This window comes from Amblyraja radiata, chromosome 23, assembly GCF_010909765.2.
Source record: "Amblyraja radiata isolate CabotCenter1 chromosome 23, sAmbRad1.1.pri, whole genome shotgun sequence".
NCBI lineage: Eukaryota > Metazoa > Chordata > Chondrichthyes > Rajiformes > Rajidae > Amblyraja > Amblyraja radiata.
This window is the reverse complement of record NC_045978.1, coordinates 4,738,012-4,755,370: the sequence shown is the minus strand read 5'-3', so window position 1 is coordinate 4,755,370 and position 17,359 is coordinate 4,738,012. Positions and strand designations below refer to the sequence as shown.

General features: G+C 47.1%; 1 protein-coding gene across 2 annotated transcripts in view; it reads left to right on the top strand.

Annotated features, from left to right (window-relative positions):
* Nucleotides 1–1,578: 1,578 nt before the first annotated feature.
* uckl1 (uridine-cytidine kinase 1 like 1) overlaps nt 1,579–17,359 on the top strand; it is a 70,394-nt gene continuing 54,613 nt past the window's right edge. For both annotated transcript variants that reach the window (XM_033041402.1, XM_033041404.1), the window contains exon 1: nt 1,579–1,782. In XM_033041402.1, the coding sequence (XP_032897293.1) occupies nt 1,706–1,782 (77 nt within the window). In that variant the 5' untranslated portion in view covers nt 1,579–1,705. The remainder of the gene's footprint in view (nt 1,783–17,359) is intronic.

The window sequence follows — 17,359 nt, the reverse complement described above, 5'->3', positions numbered from 1 at the left end:
GCAATAACCAACCTGATCTCCCGGTGGCCCAGCACTTCAACTCCCCCTCCCATTCCGAATCCGACCTTTCTGTCCTGGGCCAGAGTGAGGCCCACCGTAAATTGGAGGAGCAGCACCTCATATTTTGCTTGGGTAGTTTACACTCCAGCGGTATGAACATTGACTTCTCCAATTTCAGGTAGCCCCTGCTTTCTCCCTCCTTCCCCTCCCCTTCCCAGCTCTCCCACAGCCCACTGTCTCCGCCTCTTCCTTTCTTCTTCCCGCCCCAACCCCCACCTCACATCAGTCTGAAGAAGGGTCTCGACCCGAAACCTCACCTATTTCTTCACTCCATAGAAGCTGCCTCACCCGCTAGGTTTCTCCAGCATTTTTGTCGACCTTCGATTTTTCCAGCATCTGCAGTTCTTTCTTAAACAATATAGGACATATGGTCATAAGGAATAGGTGCAGAATTAGGCCATTCGGCCCATCAAGTCTACTCTGTCATTCAATCATGGCAGATCTATCTCTCCCTCCTAACCCCATTCTCCTGCCTTCTCCCCTTAACCTCTGACACCTATACATATAAGGTCATGTCGGAAGAGTTTTTACACAGTTTTAGTTTTCTACAAGCTTTTTATTCTGAATAAAGTTAAATTTTGAAATTGAAAAATCACGTGTGGCACAGGCATTGCGGGCCGAAGGGCCTGTTCCTGTGGTGTAGAATCATTGAGTCACACAGCGTGGAAACAGGCCCTTCGGCCCAATTTGCGCACACCGACCAACATGCCCCATCTACACTCATTGTAGTGCCACCTGCCTGTGTTTGGCCCATATCCCTCTTAACCTGTCCTATCCATCCATGCATCTGTCTAAGTGCTTCTTAAACGTTGCGATGGTCCTTGTACTGTTGGATATTCAGTCTGAAGAAGGGTCTTGACCCTTGGAAGGTAACTCAGTGGGACAGACAGCATCTCTGGAGAGAAGGAATGGGTTGGACTTCTTCAGACTGGAAGAAGGGTCTCGACCACATAACGTCACCCATTCCTTCTCTCCAGAGATGCTGCCTGTCCCGCTGAGTTACTCCAGCTTTTTGTGTCTACCTTCGATTTAAACCAGCACCTGCAGTTCTTCCCTACAGAAATATCCCTGTTTGTTGGATATTCTACCAGTTTGGAAAAAAAACTGGTAGAATATCCAAAAGGGATATTTCTGTAGGGAAGAACTGTAATGTTTGGGTAAATAACACGCTTTGGTCTGAAGAAGGGTTTCGGCCCGAAACGTTGCCTATTTCCTTCGCTCCATATATGCTGCTGCACCCGCTGAGTTTCTCCAGCATTTTTGTGTACCTTCAGTCAGATGACTGCTGGGCATAATGGGATGAAATGGACATATACATTTACAAAAGGATAGATTAATGCAGGGTTTTTTTTAAACCGCTCCGCACTTTGAACAGCAGGTTGTGATGTCCTCGGGCAATGGGATTTTTGCTGTTGTTTTGGATGCAATGGGTTGCACGGCTGACACAGAGAGGGAGAGAGGTGGAGCTTCTCACAGTTGCTACTAGGGGCGGTTGCTATTTCGACCGGTCGTCCAGCAAGCGCGTTGGCTTGGTGGCGTTGTAGTCTTGGCAGCGAGCAGCTCTGGGCCGGCTGAATACGCCGCCTGTGCTAGCCTGGACTACACAATCCAGCAAACCCGAGCCCCCGCGGTGCAAGGAAGAACAATGGCAGAAAACGAGACGGGATGCGCTGCCAAGGATGGCCAGGGTGCGGAGGTGGTCGCGGCGGGCAAGACAAGCAGGTAAGGCAGGCGCCCACCGTGTGCACTCAGCACCCAGGGTCTGTGTCTGGGTCTCTCCAGCAAACACAACGTCGGCGAGCCTGGCTGGGCATTCATTTCACTCAGTTGCTTAAACCCTCGGGAACTCTGAGCCACTGCATCATGTCCCCTCACAAAACTGCAATTCAAAGACCTTACTAATTATTTTTTTAAACAAACATTTGCAACACCGATGTTGCATTTCACTCTGACACTTTGTGAAATGTTACATTGTCGCAGCGCTTGTTGCAGTATTAAGACTGAAATTAACTGGGCGAAAGTTCTCCGGAGTTCCTGCCTCTCACGACAGCTGGCGTGATGTGTGCAATTTGTTATTGCCCTTATGGGGATAGGGGGAGGAAGTCGCCTTTTACTTCCCGTTGGTTAATTTTATCCTCCTGACAGGTGGTTTGGCCGCAGTAGATTAAGAACGGGGGAAGAGAGAGAGAGAGAGGTGGATAGGTTCAGAGTTGAAGCAAGTTGTGCTTTAACTTTACAGTCCGGTTTGTTCACACGTGTTTCTATTTTCGTTTGACAAGAATGTGTGGCATTTAAAGCACATCATTGTATGCTTATTGTTTAAACTGTTTTTAAGATACAATGCACACCTCGCTCACCTGTTCAATGGACAACGGAGGGGGCAGAGTAAATAACTCGTGGAATTAGTGCAACTAGATTATGAGGATTGGCCATTAAACTCATTCAAACTCGCCCGCTAGATTTTGCATGTAGATTCTTAATGCAAAACAAATGTGTAATTACTTATTTTGCAAAAGGCATGCAGTAAACTTGTCTGAGGAGCCACAGGCAGGAAGAGAGGAAAACATTGAGGATTACAGGCTAATATTTCAAAGTTTTGGAATTTGTATTCGACCAGGGGTGGGGAACCTTCTCATGTTGGAATGCCGCATTAAAAGTTAGCTGTAATCTAATAACTAAGGCCACATCCAAGAAACTTCAATTAGATATACTTCAAAATGCACATTATTTTGTTAAAATAGCCCTCATGACTTACTAATGTTTTAATTGTGGCCGTCAGTCGGGGAGGATTATTTAGTTGAATCTTCTTTTACTCTTTGGTATTTTAAATACGTTCATTTTAAGATTAAAATTAAAATAATAAAAGACGAACAAAAACATATTAATAAAAGTGAAAAGTAGAAAAAAATGTTCGAGATACTCAGCGGATGAGGCAGCATCTATGGAGCAAAGGAAATAGGCGACGTTTCGGGTCTCGACACGAAACGTCGCCTATTTCCTTCGCTCCATAGATGCTGCCTCATCCGCTGAGTTTCTCCACCATTTTTGTCTACCTTCGATTTTCCAGCATCTGCAGTTCCTTCTTAAATAAAAATAAAAGGATTTGTTCTACAAAATTTGGATTCATTCAAAAGGCCGCACATAATGGTTTTTAAATTGTATGACTGACTGACCAGGGAAATTTCACTACACCAATTGGTGTATGTGATAATAAATGAACCTTATGAACCTTAGAAGGCCGCAGGTTCCCCACCCCTGGATTAGACCAAGGATTCTCAACCTGGGGTAACTTTTGCCTGCCCAGGGGAAAAATTGTTGATTCTGGATCTGTACATATTTTTTCTCATTGACTGACTGTGTTTGGTTCTGGTATACCGGTATCTGTTATTATTAACATTATCCTTATGGGCGCCTTTCAAAGACTCTCAAGGACGCTTTACAAACTTTAATAATCTGATTACAAAACATATAAGCAGAATAAAACAAGAAACAAAAAATAGGAGGGACAACACACAATTCAAAGAGAGGGCAGCGGCAGCTAAACGCGTCAGCGTTCACGCTTCTTTCCGGCAGCCATCTTGGAGACAAAACAAACAAAACACCTTTTAACATTGATCATCCACCACAGTGACTCCTACACACTCCTCACTGTGGTGGAAGGCGAAATATAGTTCAAGTCCTTCCCATTGCTCTTCCGCAGTCGTGGGCCTCGAGCCTCCGTTGACGGGACGGTCTTGACTACCGTAGCCGGTGTTCAGGCCCTCCGCGTCGAGGCGCTCCACTCCCGTATTGGGGGGGTTGTCTGCTCCCCCGCGCCGGGCGAACGAACCTCGCGTCGGGGCTGGTCGAGCCTTCCGCGGCGTTGGAACTCTCGACTAGCCTCGCCCTGAGACTGTGAGCCCTTGATGATAAAGTCCGCGGTGGCACGGTGGGAGCGAGGTATCCACTCCAATGTAAATCCACGCCCCGCGGTGGGGCTCACGACAGTCCGAGGAAGCTTCCATCGCCAGCGATGGTAGGCAGCAGAACCCGGAGAATGTGATCCGAAAAATAATCACATCTCCGGGAAGGTGAGAACTTGAAAAAAGTTATGTGCTATTAAAGTTGCCAGGGGTAAACAGGCCGAAAAAGGTTGGGAACCCCTGGATTAGACTGTCATTAAGAGGGTGTTTGATTGTTTTCTTTGGAGGTTGCAGGGAGGACCAGATAGAAGTGTATATGAAATCCGGCCAAGATTGACTGGCAATTAATTCTAAAAGGGTTGACGGTGGATATGCAATGGAAGACATTTAAAGACTGCATGGATGAACTACAAAAATTGTTCATCCCAGTTTGGCAAAAGAATAAATCAGGGAAGGTGGTGCATCCGTGGATAACAAGGGAAATCAGGGATAGTATCAAAGCGAAGGATGATGCGTACAAATTAGCCAGAAAAAGCAGCATACCGGAGGACTGGGAGAAATTCAGAGACCAGCAGAGGAGGACAAAGGGCTTAATTAGGAAAGGAAAAATAGATTATGAAAGAAAACTGGCAGGGAACATAAAAACTGACTGCAAAAGTTTTTATAGATATGTGAAAAGAAAGAGATTAGTTAAAACAAATGTAGGTCCCTTGCAGTCAGAAACAGGTGAGTTGATCATGGGGAACAAGGATATGGCGGACCAATTGAATAACTACTTTGGTTCCGTCTTCACTAAGAAAGACATAAATAATCTGCCGGAAATAGCAGGGGACCGCGGGTCAAAGGAGTTGGAGGAATTGAGTGAAATCCAGGTTAGCCGGGAAGTGGTGTTGGGTAAATTGAATGGATTAAAGGCCGATAAATCCCCAGGGCCAGATAGGCTGCATCCCAGAGTACTTAAGGAAGTAGCTCCAGAAATAGTGGATGCATTAGTAATAATCTTTCAAAACTCTTTAGATTCTGGAGTAGTTCCTGAGGATTGGCGGGTAGCAAACGTAACCCCACTTTTTAAGAAGGGAGGGAGAGAGAAAACGGGGAATTACAGACCAGTTAGTCTAACATCGGTAGTGGGGAAACTGCTAGAGTCAGTTATTAAAGATGGGATAGCAGCACATTTGGAAAGTGGTGAAATCATTGGACAAAGTCAGCATGGATTTACAAAAGGTAAATCATGTCTGACGAATCTTATAGAATTTTTCGAGGATGTAACTAGTAGCGTGGATAGGGGAGAACCAGTGGATGTGGTGTATCTGGACTTCCAGAAGGCTTTCGACAAGGTCCCACATAAGAGATTAGTTTACAAACTTAAAGCACACGGCATTGAGGGTTCAGTATTGATGTGGATAGAGAACTGGCTGGCAAACAGGAAGCAAAGAGTAGGAGTAAACGGGTCCTTTTCACAATGGCAGGCAGTGACTAGTGGGGTACCGCAAGGCTCAGTGCTGGGACCCCAGCTATTTACAATATATATTAATGATCTGGATGAGGGAATTGAAGGCAATATCTCCAAGTTTGCGGATGACACTAAGCTGGGGGCAGTGTTAGCTGTGAGGAGGATGCTAGGAGACTGCAAGGTGACTTGGATAGGCTGGGTGAGTGGGCAAATGTTTGGCAGATGCAGTATAATGTGGATAAATGTGAGGTTATCCATTTTGGTGGCAAAAACAGGAAAGCAGACTATTATCTAAATGGTGGCCGACTAGGAAAAGGGGAGATGCAGCGAGACCTGGGTGTCATGGTACACCAGTCATTGAAAGTGGGCATGCAGGTGCAGCAGGCAGTGAAGAAAGCGAATGGTATGTTAGCTTTCATAGCAAAAGGATTTGAGTATAGGAGCAGGGAGGTTCTACTGCAGTTGTACAGGGTCTTGGTGAGATCACACCTGGAGTATTGCGTACAGTTTTGGTCTCCAAATCTGAGGAAGGACATTATTGCCATAGAGGGAGTGCAGAGAAGGTTCACCAGACTGATTCCTGGGATGTCAGGACTGTCTTATGAAGAAAGACTGGATAGACTTGGTTTATACTCTCTAGAATTTAGGAGATTGAGAGGGGATCTTATAGAAACTTACAAAATTCTTAAGGGGTTGGACAGGCTAGATGCAGGAAGATTGCTCCCGATGTTGGGGAAGTCCAGGACAAGGGGTCACAGCTTGAGGATAAGGGAGAAATCCTTTAAAACCGAGATGAGAAGAACTTTTTTCACACAGAGAGTGGTGAATCTCTGGAACTCTCTGCCACAGAGGGTAGTCGAGGCCAGTTCATTGGCTATATTTAAGAGGGAGTTAGATGTGGCCCTGGTGGCTAAGGGGATCAGAGGGTATGGAGAGAAGGCAGGTACGGGATACTGAGTTGGATGATCAGCCATGATCATATTGAATGGCGGTGCAGGCTCGAAGGGCCGAATGGCCTACTCCTGCACCTAATTTCTATGTTTCTATGTTTCTATGAGAGGCTTAGATAGAGTAGACAGCCAGAACCTTCTTCAGAAAGTGGAGACAAAGAGCTGCAGATCCTGCTTCGTACCAAAGAAAGACACAAAGTGCTGGAGAAACACAAGAGGTCAGGCAGCATCTTGGGTTGGGACCCTTTTTTCAGACTGGAGAAGGTTGTTCAGTCTGAAGAAGGGTCCCCTACTTGAAACGTCACCTATCCATGTTCTCCACAGATGCTGCCTGGCCCGCTGAGTTACTCCAGCACTCTGTGAAACGTCACCTATCCATGTTCTCCACAGATGCTGCCTGACCCGCTGAGTTATGGTGCAGCAGCATCTATGGAGCGAAGGAAATAGGCAACGTTTCGGGCCGAAATCCTTCTGGAAATAGGCAACGTTTCGGGCCGAAACCCTTATGGGTTTCGACCCAAAACGTTGCCTATTTCCTTAGCGCCATAGATGCTGCTGCAGCCACTGAGTTACTCCAGCACTCTGTGAAACGTCACCTATCCATGTTCTCCACAGATGCTGCCTGACCCGCTGAGTTACTCCAGCACTCTGTGAAACGTCACCTATCCATGTTCTCCACAGATGCTGCCTGACCCGCTGAGTTACTCCAGCACTTTGTATCTATTGATGTTACTGATACGTCACCAAGTGGGAGGTAATTTAGTTATATTTTCGTTTCATTTAGAGACACGGCATGGAATCAGGCCTTTCGGCCCATTCTGGCCATCCATCACCTGTTCACACTAGTTGTATGTTATCCCACTTTCACATCCGCCCCCCGCACACTCGGGGCATTTTACACAATTCTGACCTACAATCCCGCACGTCTTTGGGATGTGGGAGGAAACCCACGCGGTCGCAGGGAGAACGTGCAAACTCTTCACAGACAGCAAGCGAGGTGTAGATCGAACCTGTGTCTCTGTAACTGACAGACAGCAGTTCTACCCGCTGCGCCACCGTGCTGCCCTTACGACGGCTTTCTCCCGATACAGGCCAAAGTTTTCATGTAAACAGCCGTTCATGGTGTTGGTTGTGGAAGATATGCCAGGCTTCTGTCTAAATATTATTTGCCTTGATCTCTTCCATGAAATCCCTTCAGCCAACATTCCGTGCTGATTCTACTAACTGCACTCCTGAGGGCAGGGCGGATATCGAAAGCAAGCAATATAGGAGTATCACTCTGCTAGTCAATCCTGCCTGGACAGGGGGCTGCCGAGAATAGAGGGACCACATTGATCACTTGTAACTTGGCGCCCCTTTCGTGGCAACTCTGTATACCGGGGGCTGCTAAGAAAACAAAGAGGGTCAATAGACAATAGGTGCAGGAGTAGGCCATTCGGCCCTTCGAGCCAGCGCCGCCATTCAATGTGATCATGGCTGATCATTCACAATCAGTACCCGTTCCTGCCTTCTCCCCATATCCCCTGACTCCGGTATCTTTAAGAGCCCTATCTAGGTCTCTCTTGAAAGTATCCAGAGAACCGGCCTCCACTGCCCTCTGAGGCAGAGAATTCCACAGATTCACAACTCTCTGTGAGGAAAATGTGTTTCCTAGTCTCCGTTCTAAGTGGCTTACTCCTTATTCTTAAACTGTGGCCCCTGGTTCTGGACTCCCCCAACATCGGGAGCATGCCTCCTGCCTCTAGCGTGTCCAAACCCCTAATAATCGTATATGTTTCAATCAGATTCCCTCTCATCCTTCTAAACTCCAGAGTGTACAAGCCCAGCCGCTCCATTCTCGCGGCATATGACAGTCCCGCCATCCCGGGAATTAACCTTGTAAACCTATGCTGCACTCCCTCAATAGCAAGAATGTCCTTCCTCAAATTAGGGGACCAAAACTGCACGCAATACTCCAGTTGTGGTCTAGGGCCCCTGTGCAACTGCAGAAGGACCATTTTGCTCCTATACTCCACACTCACGGCGTGGGGGAAAATAGGGGGCCAATTGGGACCACATTGAACACTTGTAACATTGTCAGCGCCCCTATACATGGCGACCTTTGGCATACCGGGGGCCGCTGAATACAAAGAGAGACCATTGGGAACACATTGAACACTTTGTAACTTCAGCACCCTATTTGTGGTGGCCGTTTGCATACCTTGTGTGTGTTGTGCAAAACTAAGAATTTCACTGTAACATGTCACATGTGATAATAAATAAAGTATCAATCAATCAATTTTGAAACTTGAGATTCTGAGTAATCAAAGATTGTACAACTAAAGCAGATTAACTTGAGTGAAGTCAAAGAAAGGCACAAATTGCTGGAGTAACTCAGCAGGTCAGGCAGCATTTCTGGAGAGCATGGATAGGTGACGTTCCAGGCTGGGACCCTTCTTCAGACTGATTGTAGGGGGGAGAGATGAAGGAAAGCTGGAAGAGAGGAGGGGCAGGACAGAGCTGGGCCGGTAATCTACGTCCTCCTTGTATGACCCACGTGGGCTTTCTCCGGGTGCACCGGCTTCCTCTGACACAGGTTTGTAGTTTAGTTTCCTTCGGTATAGATTGTAAATTGTCCCCAGTGTGTGTTGGATAGTGCTAGTGTATGAGAGTGTATGAGAATCGCTGGTTGATCTAGTATATAGATCAGAGGCCGTCTCGATGGGGCCGAAGGGCCTGTTTCAGCGTAGTATCTCTAAACTAAACAAACTTGCCTGGGTGTGGTTAGACAAGAACCAACACAGCTCATCCACTTTGTGCAAATCACCAATTGTAACTTTTGCAATGTTGCTGGAGTCCCTGCCTGAAACATTCCTTCAGATTAATGTCACCATTTCATTTTAAAATCAGTCTTAAATTAGCACACACACCTCCAGGGCGTTCCCTACTATGATTTGCTGCTTCATTTAAAGCTTCTAAGAACTAGCATGTGTTTTTGGAAGGTTATACTGACACCATGCAGAAAGGATTGTTTCCTTTAGTTTACTTTAGAGGTACAACGCGGAAACAGGCCCTTCGGCCCATCGAGACGGCCTCTGATCTATATACTAGATACGTTCATGTTGTATTTCTGAATTCATTCATTTGAGTTTAATTTTGAGATACAGCGCGGAAACAGGCCCTTCGGCCTACCGTGTCCGCACCGACCAGCGATCCCCGCACACTAACACTATCCTACACATACGAGGGACAATTTACATTTACCAAAGCCAATTAACCTACAAGCCTATGTTACATATTTGGAGTGTGGGAGGAAGCCGAAGATCTCGGAGAAAACCCACGTAGGCCACGGGGAGAACGTGCAAACTCCGTACAGACAGCACCCGTAGTCAGGATCGAACCCGGGTCTCTGGCGCTGTAAAGGGGCAACTCTACCGCTAGGCCACCGTGCCGCCCTTGGGTTTAAATGGACCATGTGACGTCCAGTCTAGTTTTATTAGCAGTTTTCATGCGTTTTCCAAAACGTGGACAAACCAAAAAAATGTCATTACCTGTCTGTAATACCTGAAGCAGACGACACAAAGTGCTGGAGTAATTCTGTGGGTCTGGCAGCATCTGAGTAGAACATTGATAGATGTTGTTTTGGGTCGGAACATGCGCCCCACAAAGTGCTGGGACCAGGTTAAAGTGCAGGAAGAAGAGTCCCGATCTGAAACGTCACCCATCCATGTCCTCCAGAGATACTGCTTGAACCACTAAGTTACTCCAGCACTTTGTGTCCTTTTTCTAGTGGAGTGAAGGACCCCGACCTGAAACCGGACCTGTCCATGTCCTCCAGAGATGCTGCCTGACCCACTGAGTCACTCCAGCACTTTGTGTCTTCTCCTGGGGCAATGTGTGAATCGGTGATCGATAGTCCGTGTGGACTAAAGATTCTGATTCCACGCTGTATCTGTCAATGATTCAATGGTTTGCGCTATTTAAATGCAGGTTGTCCTTTTGAAAATGTACAGACAATTGTGTGGTTGCACATTTTTTAATTCTCAGAAAACTTTGAGGAATTGAAATGACTGCCACCAGTGAGTGAATGCAGAAGCAGCAGTCAGTTACACAGTGAAAACTGCTCAAAGTGAAAAGTCTCCGACTTCCTGAATGTTATAGAAGTAATGAAACCAGCGTGGCTTATTCGACAGACATAAAACACTGGAGTAACTCTGCGGGTCAGGCAACATCTCTGGAGAAAAGGTGACGTTTCGGGTCGGAGGAGAGAGAATCTAGAGGTGCGATAAAGTTCGGAACAAATCAGAGCCGGCACCGACGGCCAAGGAAAAGCGGAGCCCACAATGGTCCATTGTTGGCTGTGGAAGAGTTGATAGCGAAGGGATATATCAGGGGTTCGCAACCTTTTTTGTCCCGTTTACCCCTGGCAATTTTAATAGCACATAACAATGTTATTTCACTAAATTTATGAACAACTAACGATGAACAGATTCCAGAACCGAACACAGTCCAGTCAATGAGAAAAAATATGTACAGATCCAGAATCAACAAATGTAGGTGAAATTTACCCCAGGTTGGGAACCCTTGGCATAATCGGCCATGATCACATTGAATGGCGGTGCTGGCTCGATGAACCGAATGGCCTACTCCTGCACCTATTGTCTATTGTCTCTTGTCTATATATGGATGCAAACAATGGAACTCGCACGACAACCAGGGTGGGGGAGGGCAGGAGAGACAGAGAGAGAGAGAGAGGGAATGCAGGGGTTACTTGAAATTAGAGAAATCAATATTCGGGTTGTAAACTGCCCAAGCCGTCAGATGGTGGAGCCCATCGGCATAAAAGCTAAAGGTTTTATTTTTTCCACTCGACATTTGGTCTGATTGATTTTTCTTGTGCTTTTTCTAAACACCTTGAAGTGAAAAATAAAACCTTTAGCTTTTATGCCGATGGGCTCCACCATCTGACGGCTTGGGCAGTGTACAACCCGAATATTGAAGTTGTGTTCACAAGTACTAATGAGTAAGAAGTATCAAGCCTTCCCCCACTGTGGTATTGAGGTGACAGACTCTGGTGGGGGGGGGGGGGGGGGTCTTTGGTCTTTGACAGTATTTTTCTTTGCAAACATTTTTAATGCAGATTGAGTACAGACTGAGAAGAGACTCGTTTAACATGGATCTGTTGAGAGAGAGAGAGGAGAGAAAAACAAAGTTAGCACTTCGGGTCAATAACCTTCCATTGGAAGGTAAAGATTGACAGATTTTATTAGCAAGAACACAGCCAGGCCAAGGGTGAACACAGAACAAGAGTGGGCTGTTAAATATTTGAGATTACCTGCTGTTCATTAGGATTGGGACTGATTACCTTAACTTATCTACCAATACTTCATCAGTCAGATTATTGAGTATATAAGTTGGGAGGTCACGCTGCTGTTGTATAAGACATTGGTGAGGCTGCATTTAGAGCACTAGGTTCAGGTTTGGTCAAGTCCAGTCAAGTCAAGAGAGTTTATTGTCATGTGTCCCAGATAGGACAATGAAATTCTTGCTTGCTGCAGCACAACAGAATATTGTAGGCATAAATACAGAACAGATCAGTTCAATACACACATAAATAAGCAGATCAAGTGCAATAGGCTGTTACAGTTCAGAGTCTTTAAGAAGGAACTGCAGATGCTGGAAAATCGAAGGTACACAAAAATGCTGGGGAAACTCAGCGGGTGCAGCAGCATCTATGGAGCGAAGGAAATAGGCAACGTTTCAGGCCGAAACCCTTCTTCAGACTGAAGAAGAAGAAGGGTTCCGTCTGAAGTCTTCCGTCTGAAGAAGGGTTTCGGCACGAAACGTTGCCAATTTCCTTCGTTCCATAGATGCTGCTGCACCTGCTGAGTTTCTCCAGCATTTTTGTGAACCTACAGTTCAGAGTCTGTTTGGTGGAGAGTTTAATAGCCTGATGGTTGTGGGGAAGAAGCCACGCTGGTTTCATTATTTCTATAACATTCTGGAAGTCGGAGACTTTTCAGTTCCTGAACCTGGATGTAATAGATTTCAGGTCCCTGTACCTTCTGCCCGATGGTAGCGGAGAGATGAGTGCGTGGCCAGGATGGTGTGGGTCCTTGATGATGTTGGCTGCCTTTTTGAGGCAGCGACTGCGACAGATCCCTTCGACGGTGGGGAGCTCAGAGCCGATGATGGACTGGGCAGTGGTCACAACTTTCTGCATCCTTTTCCGCTCCTGGACGCTCAGGTTGCCGAACCAAGCCACGATGCAACCAGTCAGCATGCTCTCTACTGTGTTGAAGGAAAGATGTTTGTCAAGCTGGAAAGGGTGCAGAGAAGATTTACCAGGATGTTGCCAGGACTCGAGGGCCGAACTATAGGGAGAGGTCGAGCATGCTAGGATTTTCTTCTTTGGAGCGCAGGAGGATGAGGGTCGATCTTATGGAGGTGTACAAAATCATGAGAGGAATAGATCGGGTAGACGCACAGCGTCTCGTGCCCAGAGTTGGGGAATCGTGAACCAGAGGGCATAGTTTAAAGGCAAGGGGGGGGGGGAGATTTAATAGTTACCTGAGGGGCAACTTTATTACACAAAGGTGTACGGAACAAGCTGCTGGAGGAGGTAGTTGAGGCAGGTACTATCGCAATGTTTAAGAAACATTTGGACACGTACATGGATTGGACAGGTTTAGAAGGATATGGGCCAAACGCAGGCAGGTAGGACTAGTGTAGCTGGGACATGTTGGTCTGTGTGGGCAAGTTGGGCTGAAGGATCTGTTTCTACCTCTGTGGCTCAATGACCTGCCTTCATTAGTATTTGATCCATTATATCGACAGCAATGGTGGGGTCAAGGAAAGAGCATTCACATCGCGGCCCTGTTTCCACCCACACACAAGAAGCGACAAGACAGACACCATTGTATGCAGATGCCGAGAAGTGTGTTCAGCTCTGGTTGAACAACTACTAGTCTTGTGTGTGGACACGACAATGGTCAATGGAACTTTATTGACAGATGTACATACATACGGTGACTTTTTCTGCATATAGTTCAGTGAAGTATTACCACATCTAAAGCACATTCCCCAAATAGTACAAAGTGCGTAGAAATAGCCTACTGAGGCCGCATGCAAGAGGCGCCAGGTTTTGGCATCATTTCCAAAGTCTCTGTCTCCTTTAAAAAAAAAATATATATATATATAAAAATAATTTATTCAATTACGATACAAAATAATATTTGCAATGCAAAACCGTTGTAACACATTCACCTCCATAATGCAAATTCAGCAAGTTCTCTAAGACACTACATTTTCAAATAACCAGAATACAAGTTCTCAAGATTTAGGAGTAGAATTAGGCCATTCGGCCCATCGAGTCTACTCTGCCATTCAATCATGGCTGCTCTCTGCCTCCCTGTCCCATTTTCCTGCCATCTCCCCGTAACCCTTGACACCCGTTCGAATCAAGAATTTCTGTATCTCTGCCTAAAAGCGAGACAACCCGTATGGGCCCTGTCCCACTGTACGAGGTAATTCAAGAGTTCTCCCGAGTTTCCCCTGATTCGAACTCGGAGATTTACGGTAATGAGCCGCTCGAAAGTACCCGGGGCTCTCGTGGAGATTTTTCAACAACGTCAGCTGCAGGAGGTGTTCCTGGGGGGTCTTCACGAGCTTACCCTGTTTCCCGATAACCTGCCGTTAGCGTTACGAGCCGCTAAGAGGCGTCCCCGAGCTCCGACGTGCCCGCTACGTACATTCTACGTGCTTACCACGAGTTTGATTTTTTTTAACTCGGGAAAGATCTTGAATTACCTCGTAGAGTGGGACAGGCTCTTTATTGAGGATTCATGCCATCCCCCCCCCCCCCCCCCCCCCCCCCCACGCGGTTCCCAGTGATCCCGGAAATCCCCCAGGGTGGCCATGGACAGCGCGTAATCCCCCGTTAGTAACACCCGGGCACGGACGTAACCGCGGTAAAGGGGCAGGCAGCCGGCTCGGGCAGAACCCTCGTCCGCCTGGTGCTGTGACTCGCGGATGGATGGCCAGCTTGACCAGGCCCAGGAGCAATCCCAACCAGGGCATCTTCAGCCCTATCCCACCGCGCCCGGTCTCCAGTTGCAGGGCCTCCAGCCGTCACCTCCATCCCAATTGTCCAGCGAACCCTCGCCCTCTCCTCTCCCTCTCCCTCTCCCACCCAACACCTTCAGGCCTCGTGCCCCAGGGACACCTCCCGCAGCTGACCTCGAGGGCGCGGGAGGAAGGTAAGACCTCGGTTCAATCTCCCACAGGCCCCAACCTTTCGCATCCACCATCACCAGCTCCAGCCCTCACTCCCCTCTCTGGTCCTCGGGGGATGAGTGGGGGGGGGGGGGGGGGGGGGGGGGGGGGCTCTGTGGCTCCCTTTACAGGCTGTGGCCTGCCACTGTGGTTCTCTTCTCCTCATTTGCACGTCTCAGTCTCAGTCTCAGTCTCAGTCTCTGGATCGAATTGTCTTTGGTTCGAATTCTGTCTTTAATTTGTGCATTGGTGATGTCTTTACTATTTATTTTACTCCGATTATATGTTTTTTACTCTTGTTAAATTCTGTAAGGTGTCCTTGAGACTTTTGAAAGGCGCCCACAAATAAAATGTATTATTATTATTATAGTCTCTGTCTCTGTCTCTGTCTCTGTCTCTGTCTCTGTCTCTGTCTCTGTCCCTGTCTCTGTCCCTGTCTGCCTGCCTCTGCCTATCTCTCTATCCCAAAGACGTGCGGGTTGGTTGGTTGATCGATGGTCGGCATGGACAGGGTGGGCCGAAGGGTCTGTCTCCCTGCTGTGTCTTTCAATCAGTGTGGCAGGATGCAGTTTGGAGCAGATGTTTACTTTGCAGAGTTTGTGCCACTGGGAGGCGCTAGTTGCACCATTCTAGGTGTATGATTTTCACACTCGCTGTAAACTAATCACAAAATTGACACAAGGATGAAATATTTCCTGTTAGTTGTGGTCACGGGGAGAACGTACAAACTCTGTACAGATATGCACCCATTGTCAGGATCGTTTTGGGCGATTTTCAATTGCAGTTTGGTTAAATCCCAATACCATGTTCTGTCCACTGGGTGGTCAGTTTAAAGTTAAGGCTGAGTCAGAATGATGTAGATTTAGCTCTTGACAAGATGATCCCTGCTACATAACAGTTTGATTGCTAACGCATGCAGTTCCAATAACGTACACTGGTCGCTTGGATTATTTAAAAAATACAAAATTGATGTGATACACAGTGTTCCCGATGTCGGGGGAGTCCAGAACCAGGGGCCACAGTTTAAGAATAAGGGGTAAGCCGTTTAAAACTGAGATGAGGAAAGTGAGTGCAAGTCTATGTTATGTTTATCATTAATTTTTTTTGTTTTTTGAAAATTAATTAAGAGATTTTAAAAGAGTGGTGAGTCTGTGGAATTCTCTGCCTCAGGCCGGTGGAGGCCGGTTCGCTGAATGCTTTCAAGAGAGAGCTAGATAGGGCTCTTAAAGATAGCGGAGTCAGGGGATATGGGGAGAAGGCAGGAACGGGGTACTGATTGGGGATGATCAGCCATGATCACATTGAATGGCGGTGCTGGCTTGAAGGGCCGAATGGCCTACTCCTGCACCTATTGTCTATTGTCTAAAGAGTCACAGAGTCTTGCAGCACGGACACAGCCCCATCGACCCAACCTGCCCACACCAGCCAACATGTCCCATCTACACTAGTCCCACCTGCCTGTGTGTGGCCCATATCCCTCCAAACCTGTCCTATCCATGCACCTGTCCAGTTGTTTCTTAAATGTTGTTATAGTTACTGTCTCGGGTAGATGCACAGAGCTTTTTACCCAGTGTAAGGGAATCGAGGACCAGAGGACATATGTTCAAGGTGAATGGGAAAAGATTGAATAGGAATCTGAGGGGTAAATTGAATGGAACAAGCTGCCAGAGGAGGTAGTTGTGGCTGGGACTATCCCATCATTTAAGAAACAGTTGGACAGGTACGTGGATAGGGCAGGTTTGGAGGGATATGGACCAAGCGCAGGCAAGTGGGACTAGGGTAGCTGGGACATTGTTGGCCAGTGTGGCCGAGTTGGGCCGAATGGCCTATTTCCACACTGTGTCATTCCATGACTCGTTGACTTCCTCCGGCAGCTTGTTCCATACAACCACCACCCTTTGTGTGAAAAAGTTACCTCTCAGATTAAATCTTAAATCTATTAAATCTTTCCCTTAAAGCCCTGTCCCACGGTACGAGTTCATTCCAAGAGCTCTCCCGAGTTTAAAAAAAATCAAACTCGTGGTAAGCACGGAGAATGAACGTAGCGGGTACGTCGGAGCTCGGGGATGTCTCTTAGCGCTAACGGCAGGTACTCGGGAAGACTCGCAAACAGCAGGTAAGCACGAGAGACCCGAGTACCGACGAGTGGCCATTACCGTAAATCTCCGAGTTCGAATCAGGGAAAACTCGGGAGAGCTCTTGGAATGAACTCGTACCGTGGGACAGGGCTAATAAACTCACCTTAAACCCATGTCCTCTGGTTCTTGATTCCCCTACTCTGGGCAGGAGAATCTGTGCGTCTACCCGATCTATTCCTCTTATCTCCTCTAAACAACTGTGCATTTTGTAATTATTTGTTGCCTCGCTGTGACTTGGCAGACGTTGAACATTTTAGCGGTAAATCTGGCTTAGTAGTTCTGCGAGGGGCAAAGGTCGGATATTAGATCAACCGCTTTCAACCTGTGAATGATTCAAAAGGGAAATTCAGTGATTATTGGACAGTATCAGTTTGCTAAAATAGTTATTACCACGACCAATCTATCTGCAAATGGTGTGGGTGTGGGTGTTGCCACAGATGTGTGAGTCATGGAACATTGAACAGAGATCAGTGCAGAATCAGAGCAGGCCCTTCAGCCCACAATGTCTATGCCGTACATTGTGCCAATTCAAACTAGTCTCCCACCATTTAGGACTGAGATGAGAAAAACCGTTTTCAGCCAGAGAGTTGTGAATCTGCGGAA